At 41.3% G+C, this 13524-nt stretch overlaps 2 protein-coding genes across 3 annotated transcripts in view; one reads left to right on the top strand and one right to left on the bottom strand.

Annotated features, from left to right (window-relative positions):
* Positions 1–3620, top strand: part of LOC109951815 (rho-related GTP-binding protein RhoA-D-like) — a 16445-nt gene extending 12825 nt beyond the window's left edge. Inside the window, exon 5 of the mRNA XM_020586557.1 lies at positions 861–3620. Coding sequence (XP_020442213.1) covers positions 861–1034 — 174 coding nt within the window. The 3' untranslated portion in view covers positions 1035–3620. The remainder of the gene's footprint in view (positions 1–860) is intronic.
* Positions 1622–13202, bottom strand: mov10a (Mov10 RNA helicase a). 2 transcript variants are annotated; one of them, XM_020586167.1, is made up of 22 exons: positions 12722–13200; positions 12533–12638; positions 12238–12389; positions 11084–11325; positions 10739–10985; positions 10473–10607; positions 10210–10372; positions 9860–10011; positions 9597–9767; positions 8676–8823; positions 7622–7783; positions 7099–7202; positions 6883–6980; positions 6458–6556; positions 6151–6259; positions 5933–6050; positions 5527–5718; positions 5359–5430; positions 4908–5033; positions 4695–4783; positions 4296–4414; positions 1622–4150 (listed from the first exon to the last, which is right to left on the bottom strand). In XM_020586167.1, the coding sequence occupies exons 1-22, from the start codon at positions 12841–12843 to the stop codon at positions 4086–4088; spliced, it is 2991 nt and encodes a 996-aa protein (XP_020441823.1). In that variant the 5' UTR covers positions 12844–13200; the 3' UTR covers positions 1622–4085. The 2 variants fall into 2 exon arrangements, with proteins under 2 accessions (XP_020441823.1, XP_020441902.1); XM_020586246.1 differs by lacking the exon at positions 1622–4150 and having other exon boundaries at positions 4291–4414; positions 12722–13202.
* Between the last annotated feature and the right edge of the window lie 322 nt (positions 13203–13524).

Below are 13524 nucleotides of genomic sequence, written 5' to 3'. Positions count from 1 at the left end.
AGAACCCTGAGGCACTCCACATACAATGTCCAGCTCACTCGATTGGTATTCACCCAACTTCACAACTTGACGCCTCTGTGTCAAATAACTTCTAATCCATTTCAGAACCATTCCTCTGATCCCATATTTTTCTAACTTGTCCATTAATAATTCATGATTGATTGTGTCAAATGCTTTTTTTAGGTCAATAAATATTCCCATCGTGTATTTCTTCTCATCCATAGCACTTGTAATGTCCTCCATCAGGTCGGTAATGGCCAAAGATGTTGATCGGTTCGACCTAAAACCGTATTGGCAATCAGAGAGGATTTTATGCACAAGACTGTTACATCCCCAGTGTAGGAAGGAGCATTATCGTAGGTCGTTCCTCCCCACAGCAATCAGACTGTACAATACATCACTGCAGTGATAAGCAAAGTGAAATTATAAGAGACTATGCAATAATCTACTGAGGTGCAATACTCACATTTAGGTGTAAAATGCATTGTAAATATGCACATATGCAATATCTTGTTGTTCTTGATTTCTCTTAAATACTATATTTTCTCGTGTTTTTATGTATTTTTGATTTATTTTTCAGAGATCTTTATGGTGTTTGTTCTTACGGTTTTGTTGTTTGCTCTCTATTGCTGCTGAAAGAGGAATGTCCCCATTGTGGGGATAAAGATAAAGGATAATCTTTAAAGAATTACAAAATCAAAGTATTCAGGTACATGCATGTTAAATTATGCTTAGGTGCAGCACATTACACCATTCCACTCTCTCAGTAAATTAAGCCTCCCCTCGCAAAAAGAAACAAAAAGACATGATTCTGACCACTAATAATTTTACTCTTAACAATCTTTGATTTCACCATGCAGGAGCCGGTGAAGGCAGAAGAAGGCAGAGACATGGCCGGCAGGATCAATGCTTTCGGCTACTTGGAGTGCTCTGCCAAGACAAAAGACGGTGTGCGGGAGGTGTTCGAGATGGCCACCAGAGCGGCGCTGCAGGTCCGCAAGCGTAAGAAGAGAGGAGCCTGCACATTGCTGTGAGCAGTTCAGACGCCATCAAACAGCTGACCAGTAGGAGAAAAACAAAACGCATGAAAAGAACTGACCTTCTACCAAATGGCATCTTTGTACTGTATCCCGCATTTCACGGTAACAGGCAGGCCAACAAACATAATACAGGAAATGGACCCTGTCTATATTACAACCGTGATTAGATATTGATGTTTAATGTTCTTGTTGATTTGCATTTTTTCTTTATACATAGAATGTTTTCCTACTTGTTTTTCCTTATATTTGTAAGGTAATGAGGCAGTGTAGATGCACACGTTTGTATGCAATATTGTTCTTCACGAGCTCGGAGAAGCAGCATCATCTTGTAGAAAGTCTCCCTGAGTAAGGTCTTGTCCAGAGAGTCCAGACTGTCCTGTTAGTATCAGTTCTGTTTATCGTGGTAACAGTCGTGATAGAAGATGAAAGTTGATATCTTTTGATCATAAGAGCTAGTGCCTTTTTTAAAGTTTGCACACCACCGTCTACTTCTCATGTCTTTCGTTGTGAAACCTGAGCAGAGCCATAACTTAGGCTTTCAGTGCTGTTGACAGTTTGTCAAAACATAGCTTCTTGTGGCATTTTTTTTTTTTTGTCAGCATTTTCTCTGTGCCCTCCATTTTCAGTCTGCTCACACTGAGGATAAAGCAGCTGCTTCTGTGATAATGGTCAACAAAAGAGTGCACTGTATAAGAGAATCAGATCTGATTGTTCTCATGCATCCCTCTGATCTGTGCAGTGGACCTAGATGGGGGATGAGAACTGGCCAATCGAGACACAAGCCAATATGACTTAACTATGCACAACAGCTGTTAGTATCAACAAGATGACACTGCTGAAAAAGAAATCCATAGGAAGGCCGAGACCTGGTGAAACCTCCCTTATTTGTGTATTATGACTGAGGTGAGCTGGTCGCGCCCACTGTAGGAATTTGTGTGTTGGACGGGTTAGCCCAGTCATGGAAGTCAGGTCTTGTTGGACTACTGCGTGTGGATGTGTCCAGTTGGACGACATTCTTTACATGTTTGAGAAGAGCCATGTGAGGAGTGTGTTTTCACCCTGGTGCCTTCTCCGTTCTGGTGTGCCTTTTGTTGTTCTCTCCCAAACCAGATAGACCAGCTGCTTGATACTAACCTGATCCTGTTGAGGTCAAGATGACGACCATCCTGACATTTCAAAGCTCAGATCGCTGAACAGTTTGAAAAGCAGAAAAATGTCCCTGTGCTACGGTGTATGCCCTCACAATATAATGACTGAGACTGTATTTGCTGCATAGATAGACTCAATGTTATTGAATTAACAAGGAATCATGGGAAAACACTTGGCTGCAGCTAGAAAGATGCTTGTTAATGTTTTAGTTATATCTATACATCTTGGATCTACAATGATCTTGCTCTTCATTTCTTGGCAAATGAAACCTTTGAGAGTTGACATCTTAAGCCAAAGGAGCAGAAGATCAGTGGTCTACACTGTATTGTACTTAAAGGGGCTTTTGGAGACACATCGGTGACTGTTCCCTGGTCCCATTTTTCAGTGATGTCCTCTCAAAATTCCAAACTGTTACCTTGACCTGACGACTTGATATACAAAGCTTCAACGGCCCACCGACTCCCCAGGCACAGACTCCTCACTGCATTCCTATTCCCCACCTCTGTTGCTCTTTCATGTAGTGCACATATCGCATTGGTTGCATATTGTTGTCGGTAAATAGGAGGGTGGATGTTGAAATGTGTGTGGCGAAACACTAAATTTGATGTTGCATGGAACCTTCTTACAATGCTAGGAAAGGCCAAGAACCTACCAGCTGACAAGGTCTGTTATCTATCATGCAGCTTCCCCCCCCCACTAGCCAAGCACATATGCTTTAACTGAGAGTCAGTGGTCAAGCTATAATTTTTAAACTACTTGTAGATGTGACGTTTTTGATTATAATCAGAAGCACCATATAAATGTTGTTACCTCATATCTTTGTAGGGCAGACGCTGTGATAGCTCTGGACTAGCTGCGTGTTTGTGGACAACAATAGGCACAGTAACAAGGCAAACACATTCAGATCCTTACTACTGAAGATTTTTATCAATGAAAAACAAAAGCCTCGAGTTATGTTTCATAGCCGAGCCATGATGTTAAGGGGTCTCAGCAAGCTTAACGCTAAGGAATTCTTGGGAATTCATGAAAATAGTGGAATAACATGCAGCTGGAAGCACAACATATTGAAAGCATTAGCTTAGAGCAGCAGAGGGTCGAGTGTGGAACATATCACAGAGAGCATGTACTATACTGCTGTTAATGTGTATGCAGATAATGTGCGAAATCAAAAGTTGTCCTTAGGTCAATGCATGCATGACAGAACCATGGGTCTTCACAGTGTATACACACACGCAGAGCACATGTCTTTGGGAACATCTGCTCAGTGTTGTGCAACTTTTTTTCTTTCTCTGGAAGTGTTTGAAATTAGAAATGAATCAGATTTATATAAAAGCTCATTGTAATAATGCTTTGTAAACAGGAAAGTGTTGTCGTGAATAATTGATCTGAAGTGAACATGAACATTGTTAATAAACTATTTTTGAGACTAGACCAAATCTCCTTCTGTGGTCAATCTTGTAGGAAATTAAGACATTGTATATGATTAATCAATAGGAATATTAGTCATGACAGTGTGCAGTGTAACATGTCCAAAATTAGTTTATTTCTTCACTCCAACTAATGAGTTCCTGAGAGACTGAACTGTCTGCTCTTTATTTCTAACCCCGAAACAAAGAAAATGATTACTATTTAAAAACACGCTAATGTGAAAAACTAAAGATTCAATGGTGCATTTTGGCAATGTCATCAAAAACGGAGCACAGTTTACTGCACCAAAATACACAGACGCTCTTAGAAAAGTTAATAAAAAGAACCTATTCTTTAATAAAAGATGCCAGTGCTGTGTTTAAAGCTCAAAGAGAGGAAGAATGAAATATGGACCTTTCTGTATTTAAAGCTAAGAGGCTTGTGAGGATGTTACTGTGTCAGTTCTGTGCTGGTCGTCTGAAAAACATGTTAATGCTCATTTTTCCACTCTGGGTCCACAAACTGCTGGAGGGCGCTCTCTTCTCCCACAGGACCTATAACAGGTGCAGAGCAACAACCTTTTAGTTTCTCACTGTTTTGTCCAAGTGATATTTGTGAATAAATGTTTTCTTCAAATGCAACTTGTTTCTACATCAGCTACAGTAGTAATGATGTAGCCAAGCACAGGAGGCCACTAACTTTCAGAATCCACATTGATTCTCAGGGTTGTCAGTCGTGACACAACATCATCTTCGCCTTCTGCATCTTTGAAGTCAAATCCAGTGTAGCCTTTCTCCTTCACACAGTAGCTGATGAACCTACAAATGAAAAACCACATATTGTCAAACGTGAAAAAGAAATGCTTTCAAAAATCAACTGGTAAAATTTCATCTGCTTCAAAACACCTAGTGTGTAACAGACTGCACTGACACTATTTTGTCATTTGCTGTTTTCAGGGTCCATGTGCTTTGAATCTCAATAGTCACATCACAATTTTTAACTCTGTGTCTGCAACTGAAAGAACATTCTTGTTGAAATTTTTGGCAAAGTCCTGTTCCTACCACAGCTAAAACATCTCTGCAGACATCTTTGCCTTACTTCTCCCAGGTGGGGTCCTTGTTGAGGATCACAGGGTTTCCCACAACTATCAGCAGGGACCTGGCTCTTGTGATGGCTACATTGAATCTCTGCAATGCAGATACATAAATATAAGACAAAGGAACAAGAAGAAATGAATAACTTCTTTGATGATAAACATACAAATCCGGTTGTTTCATTACCATCTCGCATGATCATGGGAATATGACAAACCTTTTCATTAGACAAGAATCCAATGTTGAAGTCTTTGTCCATCTTGACGTAGGTGATGCTGCTGCGGACAGTAGAAACCATGATGATCTTCCTCTCCTGTCCCTGAAACTCCTCCACAGACCCCACCTGATTGGTAAAGAAAAACAGCGATCTGCCAGTTCAGTTAAGAGATTTTCTCAGTTTCCCACATGGTAAAAATCTGTAACCCTTAAAAGCAAGTCCTGATCATTTAATTACACTTAAAGCTACACTATGTAACTTTTTTCCAAATATTTATATTGTAGAAAAAAAACTTGTCTTAATATGGAGAGGTGCTGGCGAAGCCCTGTGACCCAGACTCACTGAACAGCATTGGCAGCAGTGCAGAGATATTAGCTTCCAAAAAGTTCTGGGTGGGACTGACCTCTCATTCAGAGCACCAAACAAGACACTCTGATGTAGAGTTACTAACCTTAAGCTCTTTGAGATCACTCCATTGACTCAGTGCTGGGACAGACTTCAGGACCTTCTGGATTTTCTCAACCTGTTAGAAAAGTAAGCACGACAACTTGTTAAGACTGTGTCCTACAAACTTTCTCTCCACATCTCTAAAATGCAAATAAACTCAGTGCTGGCTCACCTGCTTCCTGTAGGGGGAGATGATGCCTATGTCTTTCGGAGAGAGCTTGGGGAGACCTTTCTTTCCTTGTGTTTCCACCAGCTTGGTGAGGTAGTCGACCAGAACCTCAATTTCAGACACATTGAAGAAAGACGGGCTGTTGGCTTCTCTCTCGTTTTTCCCTAACACCCCGTGGAAGATCACTGGGAAACCCTGTGGTGATGTGAGAGTGAACTGCTGTCAGTCGTCAGCCATTGATGCTCACACGTAAAAACCGGTGAAGTTTCTCAGTATGGGCTATACAACTTTGATTGATCGTGTATAAGAGTTTTACAAGTAAACACTGTAATATTTACTTTGTATTGCTGGTTATTTAAATAATTACAGATTTTTTGAGAAATTGTTAAAACTGTTCTTGTTGTCATACCTTTTTGGGAAGGTGCTTCCAGTTACAGTAAGTCTCACGGTCCCACTGGTCAGCATACACCTGCAGCTCATTCTCATAAAACAGCTCATTTGGGATTTTCAGAATGGCAGAGTGAGACCTGAGTGGAGGAGGAGAACTCATGAAGGCTGTACAGCTTCAACAAAAAAAACTTCATCATTCCTACCAAGCATCATGAAAGTGTAAATTGAAAGCCACACCTGTAGTTTCGCAGCAGTTTGGTGACAAAGCGGGTATCAAAGTGTCCAGAGTCTGTACTTTTCTGATATAAAGTGTTGTGTTGCATTAGCCTCTCCAGCAGAGAAAGCCCTGAAAAACATTCAAACGATATTATCAACTCATACTTGCCAAGTTTAGACAGAATGAAATACAACAGAAGCAACAATAGTTGAAGATCGTTTATCTTACACATTTATCATTAAAAATACCACATCATACACTTAAACTACTGCAACTGAGTGCAACAAAATACATCAAGATAAACTGATGTTACTGCTGTAGTCTCACCCAGTCCATGCTGCAATGCAAACGGAGATCGAAGGATTGGCCCCAGCTGTTTGGGGTCTCCTGCCAGCACCAACTGGCCATTCTTTGGGTCGAGGAGACCTGTGAAAACAACGTTTACATGTTGCCTAACGAGTCCTTCACAGCACTGGTAGAAGACTCTACCACTCTTTGACTTCGTCAGAGTAACAATGGTTCATTTGAGACATCATAAAAATAATGATTAGGTCATGTAAATCTTGACCTTTAATTTGTAATGCACCAGTAAGCCTAAATGATTTGTATTCATTAGATAAGGAAAAGGTGGATCATCCTTCAGATTTAATCAAAATTAAACCTGCAGAATGGGGTTTATGACTTTTCAGATGCTTTCATCAAGGTTTCACCAAAGCCACAGACTTATTGTAGCACACTGATCAGATATTTACCTGCAATAGCAATGACACACTCTGGCTCCACTGCCTGGCCACCTTCATCCACAAACACATGGGTGAAGTGACCGACTGGGATTCCTCCAGACACAAGTCTAAAAGCAGAAATACACAGCAGAATTACTACTATAGTAATATGCAAGAATAACATGGCTAGTGATCTACAACCCTAATGAACTGCACTTAATTGAAGTATTAATACATGGCTCTTACCTGCCAGCTGTCACCATAGTTGTAACCATGATTGTGTATTTCATCAGAATTTTGGTCTCTGGAAACATAAACCCATCTTGTTTCTGGTCCCAGTTACAACATTTCTGAAAGAGCCACAAGACAAGACAGCAAAAATAAACTATTTGTCTGAGATAAAAGTCTGGACAAAACATTTACTTGGTTTCTCCAGAAAGTACATTCTGATTAACAAAAAAAGACCATGTATCGCTCAGATCCACCTGATAAACTTGTCAGAATCGCTGTGAGGACAATGGTTAACATGCAGCAGTGGCTGCTTGGCTAATTGTGACATGCACATATTGTATTTGCTGTGAATTTCAGTTTTTATTCCACAACTCAAAATGTTATTGCTCCTCTGTACACAAGTATATGCACATACCTTTGTTACTGATTGTCACAAGCATACTGAACTGCAAAATATCAAATATTCAAATAAGACTTGTAGGCAAATGTACAAGAACAATAACCTGATTATTTTGTGGGTGTAAAAAAAACATCTCACCAGCAGGTGCTTGGGGACACTTCTTGGGTCTCTGCTGCTGGCGTACAAACGGTAAATCTGATAAGGATCCATATGTACCATCAGTCTCTCACAGAGCAAATCACATGCGCTGTTAGAGGGTGCACAGGCGAGGATGTGGGCTGATGGATCGGCCCTGCTGACCTGACAAGGCAAACAGAAATGGACAACAGTGCTGTTTCATTGTTGTTGTTCAAGGTGGTTTCTTGGAAGAAAGCATGTCATGCATAATAAAAACACATTACATTACAACATTATTGAGTGTGAACATGCCAACCTTGGGCTCAACTGGAATGACACTTATAGTCTATTTTAAACGCTGTGAGTTCAGGTTACAGGCCCATTGCAGGCCATTATTTACTTCCATTACAATGATGTTTAAACATTTCATCAGTCTGCATGTCCAGCTTTATGGAAGGGAGATAATCCTACTATACTGAATAAATGCACTTAATCAAGTTTCCCTTTGTGGCTACCTCTTCTTTTCTTAATGAACAGCTCCCTGTTGCACAGCGCACAGATCATAAATACAAGATTTTACACTTCGTGTTCACAGCTGAAGACAGTTACACACAACAAAAAGTGTTTCTTTTTCAACATTTATGACTAAATAAGCAAATCTGGACAAAATAAACCATAGATACAAAATAATCTACATGTAGCTCTTCAGGGTGTGGTTTCACTCTGGATATCTTGGCCTGAACATCCATTGACAGATGTCTGTCGATCAACTGATCGTTACAGCTCTAGCTCATATACAGTACATTCCCACTACATATAGTTGGATTAAGTGAACCTCTGCTGCGGGTCTAACTACAAACTAATAAGAGCTGGGGGTCAGTCACTGTCATACCAGTCTTGCTTGTAGCCTACACAGTTGGTGCAAAACTTTTCCTAATAGCCCACAACTGCATACAAAAGCTACAGATAATAAAAAATATTTAAAGACTTTTAATGCCCTCTCGGGCCTTTTGGAAGGAAGTCGATTGAATGCTTTATGAGACCACTACAGACCTGCAGATGTCCTGCTTAATACCTGATTCATAGCTTCAACCAGAGTGACTGTCTTTCCGGTTCCAGGAGGCCCAAACACAAGATGAGGAGCAGGCTTTGATGATCCGGCTACAATACGCTGGACAGCGGAATGTTGCTCCGGGTTGCTTTCCAGCTGACGGTTGAACATGCTAGAGAGAAGTGTGGAAATGGATTTTTACACCTTGCACATGCACTAATGAAACATTTTAATATTACAATCTAGGGCAAAGGCTACAAATACTAATGAGAGTGGTCAACTGAGTAAAGCAAAAACATTCAGAATTTGTAGCTTTATTTGTTGAGTAATCAATAAAGGCTAATGATCGAGCCTAAGCAGAGAACAGTAGACTTTGACTGGTATGTGCTCCAGCAAACAAGGCTTTGCATGAAACACCTCAGCCAACAATATCCCCATAAGTCACCCCAGGTTTATGGCATTAAAACCAAAAAAAACAGTGTCCCTTGCTGTTGGCACGATATGATGAATGAGCGCCCAGAAAGAAATCTGCTGAGTATGCACACTTATCATTAGCAGTTCATATGCTCTTATCCAAAATGCTAAACAGTTTAACCATCCACTGTTTCACATGTGGGACACTAGCACCATGTGGAGCTTTAATAGACATGTTTTATGAAAGGTTACAAAAATATCAACAAGTAAACACTGTGTATCTACTGACTAGAGCCAATTGGGTCATTCTGGTCTCTTTAAAAAAGAACGGTCAGTTCTTAAAAAAACTAAATATACTATCTTCTTACCTTTAAAACAATCTGGCTGTAGTAAATTATTTTACAATTCTTTACTGCCAGGGTCTAAAGTTCAAAAATACTAAAGTTGTTGTAATTTTTTGTAGATGGTACCACATCCATGAGGGTTTTTGGTTTTGTGTATCCATGTTCATTATGTGTATAAGCACCAGACCTCAGTTTAGGCATGGAGAGAGTAGCCACTGCTGCACCAGACGGGAACAGCACTTCTTCGAGCTGGTGTTTTGCTGCCAACTCCACGGCTCGATGCTGAAGCTTCACAGGGAATCGGTTGATAGTAAACTCCACGTCAAACTTCATATTGCTGATAAAAGTCTGCAACAACCTGAAAGAGGAACAGAAAGAAAGAGGAACGTGTGAGTTAGGTCCTTTTTTTCTGGGTTTTAAGTAAACAAGCATCCTTAGTCCAGATCTTACTTCTTCGAGAAGCCCAGTTTCACCCTGTCCAGCTCTACTCTGTGAACATATCCAGTGTACACGGTGATCGGCTGGACTGTCTCCTCAGATTTGGACACTCTCAGACAGTCTCCTCGAAGTACTGATGGCCGATTCTCAGCAACACCGGGAACCTGTTGGAGTATATCAATGTTGTTCTTCTTTCAGCTGTCTTATTCCTTCTCCAAAAAACTTCCCTCAGTTTACTGTAGACCAGCAAGCTTTCAGAGGCCAACTTCAACATACAGAGATCATTTTACATCACACAAAGACAGCACAGGGGACAAGATAATGTTTTTAGGTGATAGAAACTTCCACTCCAAACTCCTTACTCTGAGCGTAAGCAGTTTTCTGTTGCTTTGTTCTTGAGTCATGGTCTGATTGTGGAGGTCATATTTCCTGATGTCCACCTCCATCTGTATCTCTTCCAGGTGTAGCAGGAGGTGAAATCGATGAGAGTAGTTCTTCATCTTTAAGGTACAGCTGAGGAGACTCCTGGACACAGAACACAGATACAAACATTGAGTTGAACACAAGGACATTTTGATCTAAATACTTGACAAAGTAACTGTAATTAATTAGGCGTTCCTCTCACTTCACTGATGCAAGTTTCTGTGTAGCAGTTGGAGAGAGGTGCTCAGAGGCCTCCATTCTGTGTTTAGCCAGTTCCTTTAGGTAATAAGGGTACTTGTTATCTCCTAATTTCACAGGTAATTTTACATGCTGTAAACTGCAGAGAACAACAACAAGAGAGAATGAATAAAATAAAATCAGCCAAGCATTATTTCTTAAACTATGAGACGATTATTTGTTTTAATAATCAAGCATTTTTATAATGTGACTCTTGGACAATCAGCTTACCTCTCAGGGGGTACTCCCTCCACTACCACAGTGTCAACAGGCTTGTATGTGACAACCTGATAGGGTTTATAAGGAGCCACAGGTCCCAGCTTCGCAGCCAGCGAGGTCTTGGCTGCAGCTTCAATCTCCCTCACAATGCAGAAGGGCACAGATCCAGGGACATCAGGGCAGAACTCAAAGTACATTGTCGCAGGGAAAAATCCATAATGGTTCAGCATGTACCGAACCACAACTTCATAGCTTTCTCCTGTAGAAGAAAAGAAAGCACAGAAGAATCAGTGATCATTAAATATGTCTTCAGTGGTTTTTATTTGGCATTTTAAAGGTATGGGATGAGCATCTCACCGGGACAGAGGAACAGTGGACAGGCTCTGGTCACTCTCCTCTCATCCTCCAGAGTGAAACAGCGCATCTTGTGCAGAGCAGTGTAGTAGGTGAAGTGAATGCAGTTTGTGCCCTTGTTTACAATATTGAACCTGACGATGAACAACTCCCTCAGACAATACTGAGTGAACTGCACCTTTCCACAACTTGCCACGGGGTTTGAGGAGATCTCAATGCCCCCCTTGTCAGCTGTCAGCTCCTTCCTGTGAGAAAGATGTGATCAGGCTGCAAAATGAACAACTGAAGGCCAACATGGTGTAAAGATACAGCAAAGTCGGTGCATGCCGGTGGTCAACAGGCTCACAGATAGATCTCTGCATGGGTGCGTCGGTTTGATGCCGGTGAAAAGAGCACAAAGATACTCAGACCAACTACAACTGCTCCTACAGACTACAGAAAGACTCAAAACAACTACAGTACAGAGAGACCACAAAGCAACTGCAAAACACACCAAATGACCATAAAGATGTGCAGCCAATCCCAGCTGTCACTAGACAAGAGGCGGGGTACACTTTGCACAGTCTATCGCAGGGCTATCACATACTGTAGGGACAAACTCTGCACAGAAAGGCCCAGTCGACTGGCAAGTGTGAACCTTTTTTTGACAAAGCTAACCACACTACCCTGAACCCTGTATCTTTAAAAGGCACCAGTATGATGGAAGAACCCCTCCCACCCGTCTCCTGGATTCTCCAACCCTCTGCCAGCTGACAGAACATGCTACAGCTTCCTCTTTGATGCTTTCAGGTTGCACACCCTGTTTCCTCCCATAGTCACATTAACTGGATTAACAGGACAAACAGGCCTTAATACACCAGTTAATACAGAGTTCCCGTTTTGTTAATGTTACACAATGTTCCTGGAGAAATGAAGTTTTACATATTAAACGCTTGTGCCTAAACATGAAGCGGTGACACGTATCAGTAGGGCTGCAACTAACAGTTAAATATCAATTATGTTGATTATTAGTTTTGTCTATTAAGTGAATGAAGAAACTATTGCAATGACATCCCATAATATTCAGTTCAATATCATCTTTGAAAAATGTTTAACATTTATGCTAAGAATATGACTAAAATGATTATACAATTTCCTTCAACATCCTATGTCCTTACCTGTTCGCCTTTAACTTGTTAAGGATGTCTGTGGCCAGCTTCTTCTTGGGGGTCAACACAGGGGTCACAGGGGTTGAGGGGACAAAGGAGGGTGTCTCATCAGATGTCTGAGGGCCCTGGGGCCTCCTCCACTGATCACAGTACACTCTGACCTACAGCAGAGATAAAAAAAAAAAACAAAAAAAAAAACATGCTTCCTCATTTTCGTTTCCGTTTTCTCGCAGTTCAGCAGATCTTATTTCCATAGAGCAGATGCCACATCACTACACAGTACTGATGAAGTGACAGAGCTCACCTGAGGTCTGACATTGATGTGGATTTTCCCCTGTCTTATGTAGGCTTTGTTGAACTTTAGAAGAGCAGTAATAACACTGGAAAAGGTGGGGTCTTTTATTCCTGTTCTGTGAACGAAACATGGAGGAGTAGCTACAACACAGCACAGTCTAAAAGACGAATGAGGCAAACGCTTGTATTTTCAGCCTACCTGCCCTTAAATTCGGAGTTGTAGATGTCTCGGAGTTCCTTTTTGCTGGTGTTGGATATTCTGTCTCCCAGAAATTCAATAAAGTCCAGTCCGGATTCAAGCGACTGCACGAGCGACTTCATGTTTGCGTGTTTTACAGGCCGCTGCTATCGCTTGAGGGAAAAGATCAAGTTCATGCACTAACCAACTACCTCACACCCAGTTTCCTGAAATACTGCCGTTCGTTGATATGTTTCGCTACCGGATCCCTATGTCCTCTGGCAATGGGGAAATTACCGTGTTACGTATTTTGCGCGACTTTTACGCATAGTTGCAGGTTATTGACATTAACCCTTAACGTGAGCATCGAGTTCGCCTACATTTTATAGGTTAAAACATCAATAAAATAACCTGCACATAGAGCAGAGTTCAGAGCAAAACTCTGTGTGATGCACGCTGCCCAACGGCGCCAGCCAGCCAGGGAGCGTCTGTAAATGTGTCGCTCACAGTAGGAGAGCGACAACATCTAAGGGACGGAACAAATACCGGAGCCGAAACAAACAGCTCCAGAGCAACGTCCTCTGTCTTTCTGCCTATATTAAAAAGATATTTAATTTAAATTTCCACTCTGGTGATTTACGACAATGGCGTCCTCACACATTTTATTATTGACACTCCCTGCTGTAGTTACATAATAACCAAGCAAGCAGGAAGAGAGCCCGGTGGAGCCCTATGGAGCACTGTGGTGCAAGCCAGTGGTTTCAGAAACGTTGTAATACTTTATAAAACGTTAAAAAAAAAAAGGTGGGCAAACTTGTACAAAC

The sequence above is a fragment of the Monopterus albus genome, unplaced genomic scaffold (genome assembly GCF_001952655.1).
Source record: "Monopterus albus unplaced genomic scaffold, M_albus_1.0 scaffold1.1, whole genome shotgun sequence".
Classification (NCBI taxonomy): domain Eukaryota; kingdom Metazoa; phylum Chordata; class Actinopteri; order Synbranchiformes; family Synbranchidae; genus Monopterus; species Monopterus albus.
The sequence above is the reverse complement of the archived record's forward strand: the minus strand, read 5'-3'. Positions and strand labels throughout refer to the sequence as shown.